The sequence below is a fragment of the Solanum stenotomum genome, chromosome 3 (assembly GCF_019186545.1).
Source record: "Solanum stenotomum isolate F172 chromosome 3, ASM1918654v1, whole genome shotgun sequence".
Lineage (NCBI taxonomy): Eukaryota > Viridiplantae > Streptophyta > Magnoliopsida > Solanales > Solanaceae > Solanum > Solanum stenotomum.
The window spans coordinates 29,222,026-29,241,480 of record NC_064284.1 but is presented as its reverse complement, the minus strand read 5'-3'; the positions used below and the strand labels follow the sequence as shown (position 1 = coordinate 29,241,480).

At 34.0% G+C, this 19,455-nt stretch overlaps 2 protein-coding genes across 2 annotated transcripts; both read left to right on the top strand.

Moving 5' to 3' along the window:
* Positions 1 to 9,389: 9,389 nt before the first annotated feature.
* LOC125858854 (uncharacterized) lies at positions 9,390 to 9,875 on the top strand. Its single transcript, XM_049538639.1, has one exon. It carries the CDS (start codon positions 9,390 to 9,392, stop codon positions 9,873 to 9,875), a length of 486 nt encoding a protein of 161 aa, XP_049394596.1.
* Positions 9,876 to 9,936: 61 nt separating this feature from the next.
* On the top strand, positions 9,937 to 11,189 carry LOC125857518 (uncharacterized). The gene is made up of 2 exons (XM_049537123.1): positions 9,937 to 10,666; positions 10,984 to 11,189. Exons 1-2 carry the CDS (start codon positions 10,069 to 10,071, stop codon positions 11,013 to 11,015), a joined length of 630 nt encoding a protein of 209 aa, XP_049393080.1. The 5' UTR covers positions 9,937 to 10,068; the 3' UTR covers positions 11,016 to 11,189.
* The last annotated feature ends 8,266 nt before the right edge of the window (positions 11,190 to 19,455 follow it).

Genomic DNA, 19,455 nt, shown 5'->3' with positions numbered 1-19,455 from the left:
AATCATTGAATGATATATGATAATTCTTTCCTTCTCTCTTTTACTTTGTTATTCTTAGCTTCTATCTCGGAATTGCCATGATATAGCTATCTTCTTCTTCGAGGTTCATCCTACTAGTTGATATTATCCTTTCGATTACTGGTAATTGAGTCAATTGGTATCAGAGCTACTGATCCTTGGCTAAGAAATCATGGTTGCTCGAGACAAAAATCAAGACAGATCTTCAGAGGAAATGGAGGGAAAATTGTCTCAGCTACAGGAACAATTGCAGAAGTTGATGAAAGGTATGGTGAATATGAATGATAGAAATGTACAGACAAATAAGGAATTAATGGAGATCAAGCAAGCCCTAGAAAATATGAAACATAAGGACAAGAAAATAGATCAGAATAGAGCAGAATCAGCTATGGGTGGAGACAGAGCACAAGGGTTTTGCAATGCAACTGGAGATTTCCAAAATTCTAATGGTAAATGTTATGCCGTAATTTTCCTAACCTTTAGAAAAATCACTTTTGAAATGTTCTAAGTATAAAACAATTTGAGAAAAATACTTAAAAAAGAGTCGCCACTTAATTTTTTAAAGATATCAAGAAAACTTATAATTTTCAAAGACTTAAACAGAAAAAATCATTTGAAAATACCAAATAGGGTTCGGGGTTCAATTTACACTTCGAGAAGGGCTTAAGCATTCGAAGTGCCCGCTAACATGTGGTTGCCCTGCGACTTGACTAAAATATATTTGACTATCTTTAGGAAAATAAGGATTTAACATAAAAAAAAAAAAAAAGAAGATAACTTACAATATTTGATTAACTTTGATAAAATAATTAAATGAATGACGTATTTTATATTATTCTATTTTTTAGAGAAAGGGATCCAAAATGAAACATTTGACTCGAAAATCAAGTGATTAGAATATTAATAAAACAAGATTAGTTAGAATTTATTTTATTCATTTTTGAAATAATAATTTAAACCAATTTAATAAATTAAGGCATAAAAATCATTTTTTAATTAATTGACTAACATTTTTGAGAAAATGACTAAGTAAGTATTTGTAATCATATTTTACATTATTAGATTAACTTGACAAATAGTTAAACAAAGAGCAATTTTCATTTTTTAAGAAAATAGGACCTTAATTGAAATATTTGAATTAGAGACAAGTAATTAGAATTTTAACGAAACAAAATGAGTTGGTTTTTATTTGAGTCATTTTTGGTTTATGAAAAACTATTTCTAACTAATAAAAGAAGAAATAAAGTTTTGACTAAAGATTATAAATGAAAATACAAGAGTTGATAAAATAAGTTTTGTTAGAAACAAAACAACTCAGATGAATAGTTCGTCTTTTGGGGAATTCAACTAAGTTAATTAAAAATTCTAAAGTTAGAGTTAAACAACAAATAATAAGTAATCGCAATTAAATAATTAAAGCGTAAGGGAGAAATTGAATTTGGGCCTTTCTTGGGCCAAATTCGCTACTTTTTTGGGGTTTAAACAAAACTCGTTTTTGGTATACAACTCATGTATATCAGTGTATATGAGCATGTATATCAGCTCTTTTCGTGTATCTCCTGCTTCCGAACACCTGTATTTCGTCTCAACTCTGTATTTTCACATTTTTCGACCTGTTATATGAGTGTATACCGATATATATCAATGTATATAGGCTGTATCTCAGCCTTTTTCAGCTTTCTGAGACTTGTTTTCAATTTCCAGCCCCTGTACTGCCCTATTCGGATGACCTGGCTGACTTAAAGAAAAGAAAAATTGGGCCTCTATGGCCCAATCATCGAAATGCAACAGGAGGGTTGAAGCCTAGGAGGACTCGGACATTATTTCACATGCAATAAGGTAAAAGAAAGGAGTTAATATATAATCCAATTAACAAAAATGCAAGAAGAACACACTAATTTAATGCAAAATGCATATTTTGACTCAAGAAAGATGTATACTAACAAACAATCCTACCAAAGGGAATCACATAGAGGCATACTGGACACCAACAAATTTGAAGAATAAAAAAAAATAATAAAATAAATATAATAGGAGAACACAATAGTCACTTAAGCCTAAGGAATTAATGTGTCTGCTATGCATGCCTACAGATGGCAAGACAGAGAGAAAAGGACACACAAAAAAAAGGACAAAGTTATTCATTATCATGCATATTAAAAGATATGGCAATAATACATATACTACACTAACCCATATCTTAAATTAAAGGACAGATGAAAAGCTATTCTTGTCTTGAATGATATGGAAGTGATTGCTCATGAGCGACAATAAATTAAAGAGGATAAAAAAAATAGCAGAAGCAGTCGTACGTTACTACTAATGCTCATTCTTGAGACAAATGGGGAAGTAAAGGAAAATATGTTCATGCACTATGTCCTTTATAGAATATTAGACCAACAATCCAAATTTAAAAATAAAAATAAAAAAAAAGGATGAAGAACTTTAACACTTGTTCCAATATAGCCTGCAAGAAAAAAAAAGACTACAAGAGATTGACAAAGAAAACTAAAAAAAGAGCGACCTATCACGCAAATTCTAACTACAACCGACACTTCATCAATAAACAAAATCACTTTAGATAAATGCTTAAGCCATGGCGACAATGATCTTGAAAAGGACAAGTATAATATTCTTATAATATTCAACACAAACTTTTATCAAAAACATATACTTCCACCGTTCCCAGAAAGAAAAATACATTAGTTGAACAAATTTTAATAAACATGGAGCATTAGGATTCCTTTTGTAGTAATTTTGAAAAATTAGAGATTAAGGACACATTTGAAATTTAAACACAACATTTAAACAACCCTTTGAAGTAATGTTAAGCACAAGAAAACTTGGAACAATGCAAGTTGTAAACAGAGACCTAAACAATTGCTATCAGACGCATTCGAACGACTCCAACAAGTATCACATAAATATTGACGCTACAAAAGAAACTAAGAACGAGTATGGACCAAGCGTGATGAATCAATCCTATTCAAAACTACTACTCGCAACTCGGATAATTCATTTTCGAGAATAGCTAAACATAACCGTTTGGTTTATTTGCATCCTCCAAACACATGACAAGCAAACACGGACTCTATTTCGACAAGCATGGACGGAGTAGTATTAAGATGATTAACGAATAAACAAACAAAAATCTTAATGAGCACAACTCAACTAAGAAAAACTAGAGAAGAGCCATAAACAAAGAAAAGCATATCAAACAGGCGATAAAATTATTTTGAATACGAAATACACAGAATAGTTTCGGAAAGACTACGAAGAAAAGAAAACTTAGGCTCAAACTATATAAGATCAGCTCATAACCCAACTACAAATATTTCTTGATTTAACACTCATCGGAATCGAAAAGAAGAAGGGAAGAGGTCAAGAGTTGTTTACCTTGTTGTTGGCAACGAACAGGGACAGGGTGAACAAGGAGTAACAACTTGACCACCGACTTCGAACTTCCGAAAACTCCTATGAATACTAGCAGTTTACAAACAAGGGAAGAGCGTATATATATTTAAAATGTATTTCTCTTGAGTTCTTGCCAAAAAAAAAGTCCCCTCAAACACTGATTGAAAGAGGGAATATATAGAAGAAGAAAAAAAATGTTTTGGAGGGGAAAATCCATTCGAATTCAAACAGCAATTTCAATCCCCTCTGCTATCTTCGAAACCACAGTAAAGAGGATGGGCAAAAGCTGATTTCCGTGAAAAGCGGGGAAAGGGGACGACGAAGAGTATGAGAGCGGCAGACGCCTGCTGCTTTCTGGATATACTGGGATTTGCAGCTCTTGACTTGCGTAGGGGAGAAGAAGAAATTGGGTCGGTTTGGTATGTGTATGTATATGCTGATGTATGTTGAATGGAATTGTTGGATCAGATCTTTTTGGTACTGAAATGTAAGGGAATGGGCTGATGTAAATTGGAATGGGTTGCTGATGAGGATTTGGGAGGGATGGGAATTGTTGGTGAAAAAGGGAAATATTGAACTGGGTTTCTTTTGCTGAAGGAATTGGGCCAGTTCGAGTACTGGGCTGCGAATTGAAAAAGAAAAAAAAACAGAGGCCCAAAATTTGGCCTGAAAATTGTTTAGGAATAAAAGTTCAACTAAATCTAGATTGTAATCGAATCGAATTTAATCAATGAATTGGTTAAGACTTAAAGAAAATGAATTAATATGAATTAATTGATAAGCTTCTTAATCTTAAAGAAATAAAAAATAATTAACTTAATTATAAACTAATTAATTCAATTACAAAACTAATTAACTCAAAATTATAACTATAACTTAAAGTAAATTAATAAAATATTTAACCAAAATGTAAAATCTTTTGTGATAATTTTCAAATATTTATAAAATAGCGTGATTGCAAAAATATACATACTTATTATTAAAAAGTGATAAAATTACTAAAAAAAAATAACTTGAAAGTATTTTGAATTTCATAAAACTTATTAATTCAAAATTATGACCCTTGCTAATAAAGTATTTTTAAAGTATAAAATCTTTTCGAGATGATTTTTGTATACTCATAAAATGCATTAATTATATACATAACTATATAAAACCTATATATATATATATATATATATTAAAGAAGTGACAAAATTGTTTAAAATAACTTGCGAACTATATTTTATTTTATTTTGTGATTTTATAAAACTAATTGTCTTATTCGTTCGAAACTGAAGAAGCTCAATAATTAATCTCTAATGTGGAGGTCTAAAATTGGATGTCAACAGTAAATTTCTTACCCGATGTTCTAAACTTGATTTTCCTAGATTTTCGAGGTCAGATTTGAGAGCATGGTTATATAAGGTGGATCAATTTATTGCCATGGATGAAGTTCCATATGATCAGAGGGTGAGAATAGCTTCTATCCATTTGGATGGTGAAGCTATTGCTTAGCATAGATCATACTTGTAGTATAGGAACTCAGACCCTTCTTGATCTGAGTATGTGTTGGCTGTTAATGAAAGATTTGGGGAAGAATTTGAAGATTTCATGGAAGCTAATAAAAATCTACAACAAACTGAGGATGTTAGAACATATCAAGCTAAGTTTGATAGGTTATTGAATGGAGTTAATTTGTCAAACAAAAATGCTATCAGTTGTTTTCTGGGAGGGTTAAAACTTGAGCTCAACAAAGCTGTTAGAATGCAATCACCCAAAACCCTAATGCAAGCCTACAAGTTAGCTAAGTTGCAGGAAGAGGTTTTTGATGCTCAGGCTAAGTCTTGGGGAATTAGTAGAACCAGCAGGAATTAGACTGGTCTTCCCCCTATTCCATTTAGGTTTCAGGGTGTACAAAAACCTACTTTTTCTAGCACAACTGTCAAGAAACCTTATGAATAAAATGTTAATAGATTCAGTAATGATAATATTGGTAGAAGGTTATTGACTACTGCTGAGATGGATGAGAAAAGGGCTAAAAGACTGTGTTTCTTGTGTGATGAGAAGTATATGCCTGGACATGTTTGTAAATCCAAGAAACAGTTGTATTTGGTTGAAGTTCTGAAAGGTAGGGAGGTAATCATGGAGGAAGAAGTGTTAGGATGAGTGCATGACAATCTCCTTACAAGCATTTACTAGAAGTACAGGTTATCAAACAATTAGAGTAACTGGATACCATGAAAAAATAATTGTGCTTATTGATATATGTAGTACTCATAATTGCATTGATGAGTCAATGGCAAGGAAGTTAGGTTGTAAAGCTTTGCCTATACATGAACAATCAATAAGTGTGGCTGATGGTAGGAAGGTTCAAACTGCTGCAGTGTGTAAGAATTTGAAGTGGTTACTGCAGAGTACAACTTTTTCTTCTGATTTCCTACTACTACCATTAGGGAATGTTGACATAGTGTTGGGTGTGCAATGGTTAAACACTTTGGGTAGGATTTTGTTTGACTTCAGAAATAGAACTATTGAGTTTGTGCACCTGGGAAAAAAACATGTTTTAAGGGGAGCCAGTAGCCAAATCAAGACCACCAAGGCCAAATCCTTAAACAAAAAGAGTGATAAATCAGTTCAAGTCTTCATGCTTACCTTGGTGACAGATGCAACCTCTGTTTGGCAATGCAACACTATACAAATAACTCAAGGTACTGATATTCATCCTACCTTAACTGTTTTAATAGAACAGGAAAAATGCATCTTTGATATGCCTACTACAGTGCCCCCTCATAGAGGCATCTTTGATCACAAAATACCACTCATTGACTCAGCTACTCCTGTTAGCAAAAGGCCTTATAGATGTCCTGGAATGAAGAAAGATATTATTGAGAAACTAGTACAAGAAATGCTAAATCAAGGTGTGATACAACCTAGTTCTAGTCCCTATGCTTCACATGTAGTCCTTGTTGGGAAGAAAGATGGAAGTTGGAGGCTTTGTGTAGACTATAGAGATCTCAATAAACTGATAGTAAAGAATAAATTTCATATTCCTATCATTGAGGATTTGTTAGATGAAATAGGAGGAGCTGAAGTGTTCTCTAAGATTGATCTTAGAGCTGGTTATCAACAATTAAGGATGAAAGAAGCATATACCTATATGACAATGCAACTTTTAAAACTCATGAAGGATATTATGAATTTCTGGTTATGCCATTTGGTCTTACAAATGCACCTTCTTCATTTCAGAGTCTTATGAATATTGTATTTAAACCACTCCTTAGGAGGTTAGTACTGGTTTTTTTATGATATATTAGTATACAACAAGGATATGTCAGCTCATGTGAACCATTTACAAGCTGTATTTGATTTGATGAAGAAACATCAGCTGTTTGCCAAGGGTTCTAAGTGTGCTTTTAGGGTACCTGAGGTAGAGTACCTAGGTCATTTCATCAGTGCTAAATGGGTAGCTACTGATTCTAAGAAGATTTCTGCAGTAAAAGCTTGGTTTGTCCCTACAAATATCAAACAATTGAGAGGGTTTCTTGGTTTAACAGGATAATATAGGAGGTTCATTCTAAATTTTGGATCCATTGCTAAACCTCTCACTGAATTATTGAAGAAGGATAAGTTTGTATGGAATGAGGGTGCTACAACAACTTTTCATGTTCTCAAAGATACACTAGTGACTGCACCTGTCTTAGCATTATCCGACTATGATAAACCATTCATAATTGAGACTGATGCAAGTGGTTCAGGAATTGGTGTTGTCTTGATAGAGAGCTATTAGCCTTCATATTTGCAGTTACTAAGTGGTCTCATTACCTATTAGGAAGACATTTCATTGTGAGAACTAATCAAAAGGCACTAAAACACCTCCTGAAACAAAGTATTCATACTGATTGTCAGGTTGCTTGTATTTCTAAATTGATGGCCTTTGATTTTACTATTGAGTTCAAGAAAAGGACTGACAATAAGGCTACTGATGTCTTGTCAAGAAATCAAAGTGCTGAGTTGTTGGCTGTTTTACTCTTAACTCCTAGTGATACACTTTTGGAGAGAATTAGCCTAACATGGACATCTGATGCTGAGTTGCAAGTTGTTATTCTTAAGTTACAAGCAAAGTCTTATAATTCTATACTTGGATTGGTTCTCAACTAAGGTGGAAAGACAGGCTAGTTGTAAGGTCTGATTTACAGTTAAGACAAACCATTATTCAGTTGTGGCATTCAACACCACAAGACGGTCATGGAGGTATGGATGCAACTATTAAGAGGTTACAATTCCTCTTCTACTATAAGTCATTAGCAGCTGACATTAGGAATTTTATTAAAAAATGTGATATTTGTCAAAGGCATAGGTATGATACGGCAACTTACCCTAGACTACTTTAACCATTACTTGTTCTTGGTGGTGTATGGGTTGATATCAGTCTAGATTTCATTGAAGGTCTTCCTAAGTCAAAAGAGAAGGATGTCATTTTAGTAGTGGTGGACAGATTCAGTAAGTTTGGTCACTTCATTGCTATTGCACATCCTTACACTGCTGAATCTGTAGCTCAGTGTTTTCTGGACAATGTTTTCAGATTGCATGGTATGCCAGCTTCTATAGTAAGTGACAGAGATCCTACTTTCTTGAGTTCTTTTTGGTAAGAGTTATTTACATTACAGGGGGTCTTACTGCATAAATCTACAACATACCATCCCCAAATTAATGGTCAAACAGAGGTTCTTAACAGAACCTTGGAGACATATTTGAGATGTTTTTGTTCTGATAGTCCTCACACTTGGGCTACTCAACTCCCTCTTGTTGAATGGTGGTACAATACTACATACCATTCTACCTTAAAATGTACACCTTATAAAGTTCTATATGGTCAAAAACCACCAATACATTTGCCTTACTTGGCTGGTGAGTCTTCTAATGACATGGTTGATAAATCTTTGGTAGCTAGAGAGGCTGTGATAGCACTGCTCAAGCTCCATTTAACTAGAGCACAACAAAGCATGAGGGATAAAGCTAACAAACACATGTCTGATAGGCAATTTATGGAGGGAGATTGGGTTTACTTGAAGGTGCAACCTTACAGGCAGATTTCAATGGCTTCTAGGCCTTAGAAGAATTTTAAAAAGGATTTTCTCTTTCTCTCATCTCACGAAAGAAAAAGACTAATAAATAGAGGGAAAATAGTAATTTTGATACTCAAATTATTGTCTGATTGCGATTTTGGTTATTATGTTATATGACTTAGCATATTTGACGGTCAGTTAATCAAAGTGTGTTATTTTAAAATTTTCTCTATGCTCTTTTAGATATGATTGAGTGTTTATTGGGCTTGTGAATTGTTTTATTTAGACAAATCAGTTAAATGCATGTTCGAAATGTTAGTGGAGGTAGAGGATTTTTTTTTTATTGAAATACCACATGAATTTAGTTTTTAAAGCTTTATTTTAATATGATAAGGATTTTCAATGAAATATTGTTAGATATATGATTGAAACTGTTGGATTTAGCAGTAACATCATTGATAAAGAACAAGGGATTTCCAAGATGAATAGAGAGGCGGTAGAATCTGATTCAAGTGAAATGCCTGATTCAAGTGAAATGCAGACAAGAAGATGTATATCTTCTAGAAGGACATATGGCACCATCTCATCCTTTGGATCAGAAAGTGTTGGCATAAATCCTAGCCCTACACCTGCATAGGATTCTTTGTACAGAATATAGAATTAGTTATTCTTTGTTTTTACTTGAACAAATAACATTTAGTCAGCTGTATAGTTTGTTACTCTTTTCCTTAGTTTTGTTATTTTCTTTCTCTACACAAAATAGTTGTATATATACGTTGCCTTACAATGAAGGAATACAAGGAAAATTTCTCAATATTCTCTCTAGTTTCTACATGGTATCAGAGCTTTGGGTTAATTCTTGATTTTGTTCCTCTTCATTCTCCTTTCTTTCTTCTCCCTTGATCCAAAATGCCCAGCACTGAAGAAGCTCCCATCGCTGCTACAGTCGTAGCTTCTGAATCTCCAACTATGGACTCTAATGATCCATTTTTCCTTCATCCCTCAGACTCTCCTGGCATGATTCTAGTCAACACTGTCTTTGATGGTCATGGTTTTGCAGGATGGAAGAGGGCTCTCCTCATTGCACTCTCTGCCAAGAATAAGCTTGGTTTCATAGATGGGAGTTGCAAATCACCTGCTGCTGATTCATCCAACCTCAGGCTGTGGAATCGTTGTAATGACATGGTGACATCTTGGTTGCTGAACTCCCTTTCAAAGGAAATAGCAGCTAGTGTCCTGTATTCAAAGAGTGCTGAAAGCCTTTGGGATGATCTTGAGGATAGATTTGGACAGTCTAATGGTGCCAAACTCTATCATCTGCAAAAAGAGATTAGTGATTTAGTACAGGGAACTAGTGATATAGCAGGCTACTTCACNAAAGGAAATAACAGCTAGTGTCCTGTATTCAAAGAGTGTTGAAAGCCTTTGGGATGATCTTGAGGATAGATTTGGACAGTTTAATGGTGCCAAACTCTATCATCTGCAAAAAGAGATTAGTGATTTAGTGCAGGGAACTAGTGATATAGCAGGCTACTTCACTAAAATTAAGTTATTATGGGATGAACTTAATGTTCTCCACTGTTCTGTGATGTGTGCCTGTGACTGCACTTGTGGAGGAAAGAGTAAGAGGTTGAAATCTCTGCAAGATGAGAGGCTCATTCAATTCCTAATGGGTTTGAATGATAGCTATGGATCTATAAGAAGCAACATCATCATGATTTCTCCACTACCTAGTGTGAACCTGGCTTATTCTCTCTTGATCCAAGATGAGAAACAGAAAGAGATCTACCACAATCCTCAGTCTCCTGCTGACTTATCCTCATATTCAGCAGTCCAGCAGCCAATTCTTGGTACCAAATCTCAACCCTATGAGTACAAGGGAAAGAAGAACAACTTAGTTTGCCCTCATTGCAAGAAGCCAGGTCATTCTATTGACAAGTGTTACAGAATTATTGGGTTTCCTGCTGATTTTCAGTTCACCAAGAGTCCAAAATTCAAGGTGGGGATCAAAAGCAATGCAGTCTTGGGGACTCCTAATGCTCAGCACACTGTGTTTGCTGAAGTAGATGGGAACCCATTCTCCCCTCAGCAACTTAATTACTTACTTCAGATGCTTAAGCATGTTGATCTTGGAGACCCAGAGAAGTTGATGTCACAAGTAGCAGCTAATATGGTTCAATGTGCTGGTAATGTTTTTCATAACCCTGTTGATTATGTGAATACTGATTCTTGGATCATTGACTCTGGTGCCTCTGAGCACATGTCATATGACACCAAATTTTTCTCCAGTATTCATCCTCTTCCTGCTCCCTTAACTACCAGTCTTCCTAATTCTTTTAAGGTCAAGGTTACTCATGGGGGGTCAGTTTCCCTTTCATCCAAGTTGATTATTCATGATGTTTTGTTTGTTCCATCATTCAAAATAAATTTAATTTCTGCCAATAGATTTTGCAAACAGCATCACTGTCTGCTAAGTTTTTCTTCTACTCACTGTTTTATACAGGACCTTTTAGTGAAGACCCCTCATGTTCTTAGTCAAGCTAGAAATGGCATCTATGTCCTCCAGTCACCAGTCTTTCCTCTTCAATGCAGCTCTAAAAATAGCTTAGGTTTCCTTTCTAGTCTTACAATTCCAGAATGTAATGCTTTTTCTTCTAGTAATGTAGTTTCTTCAAATTTCAATTCTAATGTAAGACTCTGGCACAACAGATTGGGGCATTTACCCTTCTCTTCAATGAAATCTATGAGTTTATTTTCTTCTTTGCCTAAAGTTGATTGTCCTTGTGATATTTGTCCTATAGCTAGACAATCTAAATTACCATTTCCCAATAGTTCCCTTAAAACTACTCATAAATTTGAGCTAATTCACATAGATACTTGGGGACCTTACAAGTCATCTACTCATGATGGTTATAGGTATTTTCTTACTATTGTGGATGATTTTAGTAGATGTACTTGGACCTATCTTCTTTCCACAAAGAGTAATGCCTTCTTTATGCTCAAACATTTTCTTTCGCTAGTTGATAGGCAGTTCAACTGCAAAGTTAAGGTTATTAGATCAGACAATGCTCTAGAATTGGGGAGTGGTTCTGTAACCTCTGAGTTTCTTGCCTCACAGGGGATAATTCACCAAACCTCTTGCATTGGAACACCTCAACAAAATGGCATTGTTGAGAGGAAACATAGACATCTTTTGGAAACATCTCGGGCCCTTTTACATCAGTCTAAGTTACCTATATGCTATTGGGGTGAATGTCTTCTTACTGCCACTTTTTTGATAAATAGATTCCCCTCCTCAGTCCTTAAAGGCATGACACCATATCAGGTCATTTTTGGGAAGCCTCCTTCCTATGATTTTCTCAGAACCTTTGGTTGTTTATGCTTTGCATCCACTCCTTCACAAAATAGGCCTAAGTTTGCTCCTCGAGCCACCTCTTGTGTTTTCATTGGCTACCCTCAAGGCAAGAAAGGATACAAACTCCTAGAGTTATCTACCAGAAAGACATTTATCTCTAGAGATGTCTCTTTTCACGAGTCTATCTTTCCTTTTTCCTCTCCTTCTCCCACTTCTCCTCTCTTTCCCTCTTCTTCTTTTTCTCCAGACCCATTTGATGGTACTGTTCTTCCCCATTCTCAGCCTCTTCCTCCTCATTCAAATCCTCCTTCCACTCCTGTTGAGCCTATCATTTCTACTGATGCTTCTGTTTCAACTGACACCCCCTCACCCTCTATCCTCTCCTCTGCCCCTAGGAGATCAACTAGGACCAGCAAAGTTCCTAGTTATTTAGAGGATTACTTGTGCAATTCTGTTGTCCTAACTGATCTCTCTTCAAATTTTCTTGATCCTATTGTTCCATCATCCTTGCATGTTTCTGCTCTTTCTGTTCTTAATCAACAGGTTCTTGCATCTATTTCTAACATCAGTGAACCACTTAGTTTCTCTCAGGCAGCTCAACATCCTGGTTGGCAACAAGCCATGACATCCGAGTTTGATACCCTAGAGGCTAATAAGACCTGGACAATAGTTGAACTTCCTGTTGGTAAGAGGGCTCTTGCCTGTAAGTGGGTTTACAAGGTTAAGCATCACTCAGATGGGACTGTGGAAAGACTCAAAGCTCGTTTGGTGGTCAGAGGGGATACTCAGCGTGAAGGAGTAGATTTTAATGAAACTTACTCCCCTGTTGTCAAAATGACTACTATCAGGTGTTTACTTGCTGTTGTTGTTAAAAAAGGTTGGGTTTTGACTCAACTGGACGTCAACAATGCCTTTTTGCATGGCAATTTACAGGAGGAAGTGTTTATGAAATTCCCTCCTGGTATGCAGAGTCCTAGTCCCACCCATGTTCTCAAGCTCAATAAATCACTCTATGGCTTACGCCAAGCCTCTCGAGAATGGTATTCTCGCCTCACCGCTGCTTTAAACTTCAAGGGGTTCAGTTCTTCCTTAAATGACTATAGTCTATTTTTTAAACGAGTGGGAGATTCTATTTCAATAGTTGCCGTCTATGTCGACGACATCATTCTTACTAGCAACAATCCTTCTGAACTTGCAGAGTTGAAACATTTCTTGAATAAGGAATTTAAGATTAAGGATTTAGGAGACTTACATTATTTCCTTAGTTTAGAGGTTATTCGGGAACCTCATGGCATCATCCTATGTCAACGAAAGTTCGCTCTTGATTTGCTCTCTGAATATGACTGTGACCACCTCCCAGAGGCTTCTTCTCCTTTGGATCCTTCTTGTAAGCTTTCTTCTGATTCTGGTGAACCCATTGCTGACCCATTTACTTATCGCCGACTTGTGGGTAAACTGAATTATTTGACTCATACTCGCCCAGACCTTTGCTTTGCTGTTTAACATCTTTCCCAATTTATGCAGCACCCTCGTCTTCCCCATTTCACTGCTGCCCTTCGTGTTGTTCGTTATCTCCATCGATCCCCTTCCCAAGGTCTGTTCTTTTCTTCAGCTCCTTCTTTTTCTCTCCTCACTTTTTGTGATGCCGATTGGGCATCGTGTGTTGACACTCGTCGGTCTATAAGTGGTTTCTTCATAAGCATTGGCGGTTCTCCCATCTCCTGGAAGTCTAAAAAGCAGATCTCTGTCTCTTTGTCCTCCGCCGAAGCGGAATACCGCTCAATGCGACGACTTGTCGCCGAATTGACTTGGCTTCACCGTCTTCTCACCAATCTTTCCGTCTCACCTACCCTACCTATCCCCATCCATTCTGACAGTCAAGCTGCTCTTCATATCGCCCGCAACCCTGTTTTCCACGAACGGACGAAGCATGTCGAACTTGACTATCACTTTGTCCGTCAACAGTTCTGTGCCGGCTTGATTTCCTTGAACTTTGTCCCTTCATCTTCTCAACTCGCCGACATCTTTACTAAACCCTTGTCTGGACCTTCCCACTCTCGTTGTCTTTGCAAGCTGGGTCTCTCTTCGATCCCCTCCAACTTGAAGGGGGGTGTTGGATTTAGCAGTAACATCATTGATAAAGAACAAGGGATTTCCAAGATGAATAGAGAGGCGGTAGAATCTGATTCAAGTGAAATGCAGACAAGAAGATGTATATCTTCTAGAAGGACAGATGGCACCATCTCATTCTTTGGATCAGAAAGTGTTGGCATAAATCCTAGCCCTACACCTGCATAGGATTCTTTGTACAGAATATAGAATTAGTTATTCTTTGAACAAATAACATTTAGCCAGCTGTATAGTTTGTTACTCTTTTCCTTAGTTTTGTTATTTTCTTTCTCTACACAAAATAGTTGTATATATACGTTGCCTTACAGTGAAGGAATACAAGGAAAATTTCTCAATATTCTCTCTAGTTTCTACAGAAACAAAATAGCATAATAAAGTAGTAACACACTAACTAATTAGGAGAGATTAACATAAAAAAGGTTTTTTTTTTTTAATAAAATTCCAGGTAGAATCCCTGGCAGATGTATTTCATTAAATGGAGAGGGGGACTAAGCCTTACCCCTTAGTTACATCTTAGATTGCAAGCAATCAGCCAAAAAATAAAAGAGAGAATGCTTACCTAAGAAGGGAATGAGATATTAAAACATAAAAGAAAGATAAAAGATAACCGATAATAACAATAGCTAATTCGTTTGGTTTGATATTTAACCAAACGAATTAACCATTGATCGGATGACTCAGTTTATTTCCTTTTACTTTGGTATCTATCTTTTCATAAACTTCTTTAAATACAGGTATACATGCTGCAAATGGATATAATTTATAAAGGCAAAATTTAATTGAATTTATAGATATTATTTGATTGTGCTCATTGCAGGGAATGAAATAGGTTTGGGATCGGAATTAAAAACTATTTGAGGATCGACTAGATGCTCGCTCGGAATTTACGTATCGATAGAGAGAAATGTATTAAAAAAAAATGCATATCATGTTTAAGTGTGTAATCTTCTCATCTAAATAAGTTATTAAATAGAGAATATTTTTATTATTTAATTATATTCTGAACGAGTTAATTACAACAATAGCAGAGCATTTCCAAAATTTTAGAGGTTATAAACTTATAATGTTGCATGCCTCATCTAGTTATACTAATTAAACAAAATCGACTTGCACAAAAATAACATCATCATCATCTACGATTGACTAACTGGAGGTGGCTCAGACCACTTTTCAACATGCATTCTAGCTTTTCTAGCCTGCCAAAAAAATTGCACAACTATATTAATTCTTATTATTAAGATATTTACGATTTCATAAAATGGGAAAACAAGTTCTAAATTTTTGCATTTGCATGGAAAAAAAATATTAATTACTTTAATAATAGTATAGTACCACTTTCTCCCAATCACAACGATACGTTATAAAAGCCAGTATTATCGTCTGCAAAGTTGTTCCTCCAAAAATCATTCCTGCCCACATGCCCTACAATTCCATTTTTCACTTATTAACCCCAAATAAAATTCAAATTGTCACAACTATAACCACAATTATTTTTCTTTATATATAAATGAGTTTACGTTTAATGCATTGACGGTTATTATATAGTATCCAATCACAAACTGTTCTACTCATGCAAGTCTAATTCCTACGGATACAACCAACCAACTCAATACAATATTATGTAATTCAATTGTCGATATATTCTCCCTGTTTGTATCGAATAATGATAGGAAAAAGAGCGATTAATTTTTGAGTAAATAATTTCTTGTGTTATCATGATATCAGATAAGGAAAATTAGTGGCCTGATAGTAAAAAAAAACATGAGTTTCTTGAGTGGGAGAAAGAGGGGTATCTTTGTACTGCTAGCTCCCTTAGATCATTGACTATCAGAAGACTAGAACTCAGGAACATCAATATGGTTAGGGGATAAATCAGAAGTAAGAGTCCTATTGCATTAGTACCAAAATATTGGTGGAAAGCTTATGGAGAGTATTTCATCACAAACACTTGTAAAAATTCTTGTAGCTTGAGGCGTGTTAAAGATATTGTTCTTAAAAATATTTCACTCGATCGATATATATAAATGTATCCAGAGACAAACTCTTCTAGTATAAAACTAGGAGTCAAAAACTAACGAAAATTCATAATAAGAAAACTCAGCATACTAGATTAATATAGAACTTAGAAGAATATAAAAAAGGATTTTCTCTTTCTCTTATCTCACGAAAGAAGACCTATAAATATAGGGAAAATAGTAATTTTGGTACTCAAAATATTGTCTGATTGCGATTTTGGTTATTATGTTATTATATGACTTAGCATATTTGACGGTCAGTTAATCAAAATGTGTTATTTTAAAATTTTCTCTATGCTCTTTTAGATATGATTGAGTATTCATTGGGCTTGTGAATTGTGATATTTAGACAAATCAGCTAAATGCATGTTCGAAATATTGGTGGAGGTAGAGGATTTTATTTTAATTGAAATACCACATGAATTTAGTTTTTAAAGCTTTATTTTAATATGATAAGAATTTTCAATGAAATATTGTTAGATATATGATTGAAACAAAATAGCATAATAAAGTAGTAACACACTAACTAATTAGGAGAGATTAACATAAAAAAAAAGGTTTAATAAGAAGGGAATGAGATATTAAAACATAAAAGAAAGATAAGAGATAACCGATAATAACAATAGCTAATTCGTTTGGTTTGATATTTAACCAAACGAATTAACCATTGATCGGATGACTCAGTTTATTTCTTTTTACTTTGGTATCTATCTTTTCATAAACTTCTATAAATACAGGTATACATGCTGCAAATGGATATAATTTATAAAGGCAAAATTTAATTGAATTTATAGATATTATTTGCTTGTGCTCATTGCAGGGAATGAAATAGGTTTGCGATCGGAATTAAAAACTATTTGAGGATCGACTAGATGCTCGCCTGATCGGAATTTACTTATCGATATAGAGAGAAATGTATAAAAAAAATTAGTGTATAATCCATATTGTAGACACGTAATTTTTGACCGAACTTAAGTTTAACACCATTTTTAAAGTTTAAATATTTTATAAATCTAAATTAAATATTTTGACTTTTATCTTATTTTATTAAGTTTATGTTAAAAGATTTGAAAGCAACAAAAATAGAATCACTTTTTAAGGTAAGTTTTATTTTCACTTGTTTAAAAAAAAAATGAAAACTTAGAGAAAATATATATTCTTTTAATTTAGATTTTACTTTATAAGCCAATGTTTCTTAATTATATTTTTAGATTGGCTATTTAACTTTTTAGTTCAAACTAATTAATTTATTTTTTTATATATATTAAATTTTAAAAAATAAAAAATAACCTAAACTACCCATTACCCCCTAAACCTCTACCCACTTCACTCACCTTAACCCCCACTTCTCCCCTCACACCACCTGCACAACACACACGACACAACACATACACACATCACCACCTACACTACCCAGTGCTCTACTACATACTACTATATTATACACACACAACACAAACACGACACAGAAAAAAGAATCAGCAAAGAAAAGCAACACACACACAAAACGGACAGAAAAGAAAGAGAAAAAAAGTCGCTCTATTTTTATATTATTTTCCCTTCCATAATTCACCAACACATTTGTATTTTTCTTCCTTCTTCATAGGGGTGTTCACGGATTGGTTTGGATCAGTTATTGGTCAAAATCAAAACCAAACCAACGGTTTTAAAATTATCAAAACCAAACCAAACCAAATCAAATATAATATACATTTATCGGTTTGGTGATTATCAGTTTCAGTTTGGTTTGGTTCGGTTATTAACCATACACAAAAATAAAAGAAACAATTCATTTAAAATGTGAAAAAAGTGACAACAATTCATTCAAAACGAAAAATAGTTAGAATGACTTAAATTACTAAACTTTCAATCACTAAATTTATTATCAATAAAGCTTTAAAATTCACTATATTGGCCTAGAAGGAAGAGACAATAACATTTTTAGTCCCACAAAGAATTGACATAAACACTCATATACATGAAATCAATAAAATAAATGTTTCATCTTGGGCATTTTTGCTTTCAATAAGTAAATTATAAAGAAATTTTAATGAAAATATGTATAAGATCTTTAAAATTGTTTATAAAAATAATATATTAAGTATGTATATTAATAAAATATATGTATATAATTCATCGGTTTGGTTCGGTTCGGTTCGGTTCGGTTATTTCTTCGGGTTTTTCGAATAAAATCATAACCAAACCAAATACTATCGATTTTCAAAAATCTAAAACCAAACCCAAATAAAATCGGTTTTATTTTATCAGTTTGGTTTGGTTTTTCGGTTTGGATCGGTTTTTATCCAAACCGTGAACACCCCTACTTCTTCATTACTACTTTCATATAAATATAACACATATACCATTACATACAATCTACAAAAGATTCGTGAGTGTTTTAATCAAGCTTAGATCAAGGTTTTGCGGTACTTATTCTCTTCATTTGAGGTTTTTTTTTACTCTCCCTAGGAGCTCCCACCCTTTTGCTTCCTTGGTGACTCGAACTCGCAACCTTCGAAGTGAGGGATGCTTACCATCCGAGCAATCCCCTCTCGTCTCATTTGAGGTATAACTTTGCCTTAAATCTTTAATTTATTTATGGAATTTGATGCAACTATATGATAAGTTTTCTTTTATTTTTTATTTTATTCATAAGAATGAATCAAGTGTTATATTTTTTGTTTAATGAATGAATGTAGTTTTAATCGATGATTATTTTCTCTTTATTTATTTGTTAAGTTGTAACCTCTTAAAAATGAAAGGTCATGGCATTGTTCTTGTCTTCATTTAGATAATATTGATAAAGTAGGAATTGTTAGGCTAAAAATAAGTAAAAAAGTTATTGTTGTTTTATTTTATCAATCAAAAAATGAGATTTATTTTTAACAATTCGGTATAGTTTTGTTGTATGAGAACGTGTATGCTTAGTTTTGACATCAACTTTAAGAATAATAAAATAAATAAATGATATGGAAATGATCCAAAATTTTATTCTAGAAGTTTAGTATTTTACTTTATTTCCTTTTTCTTTATAAGAAATAAATATTTTCTTTTAATGTTGAAACAAACATTTAGACACATTAAAAAATATTTGTTTCAATTAAGAATGTGGTTACAAATCTTTTTTTGAAACATTAAAATAAACTCAAGGATGCAGTGACGCACCTTGTCCAATAATATAATTAACTTGCATTGATTTAAAGTACAGAATTATAAAAAAAGGGATAAGATTATTAAGTGTGATAAAAGAAGACAGTTATGTCTCTAAATGTCAAGACCAAGAATGCGGTTATGCATCTAGGTTGAGACCAAATAAAACTTCAACAATAAAAATTGCAAGTAAAATTGTGGCCTATCAACATATATCCAAAAAATAATCATAATTTAAGTATAAGTCAATAAAAGCGACCGTGTTAGAACAACGAGACTCGAGGGATGCCTAATACCTTCCCCTCGATCAACATAATTTCTTACC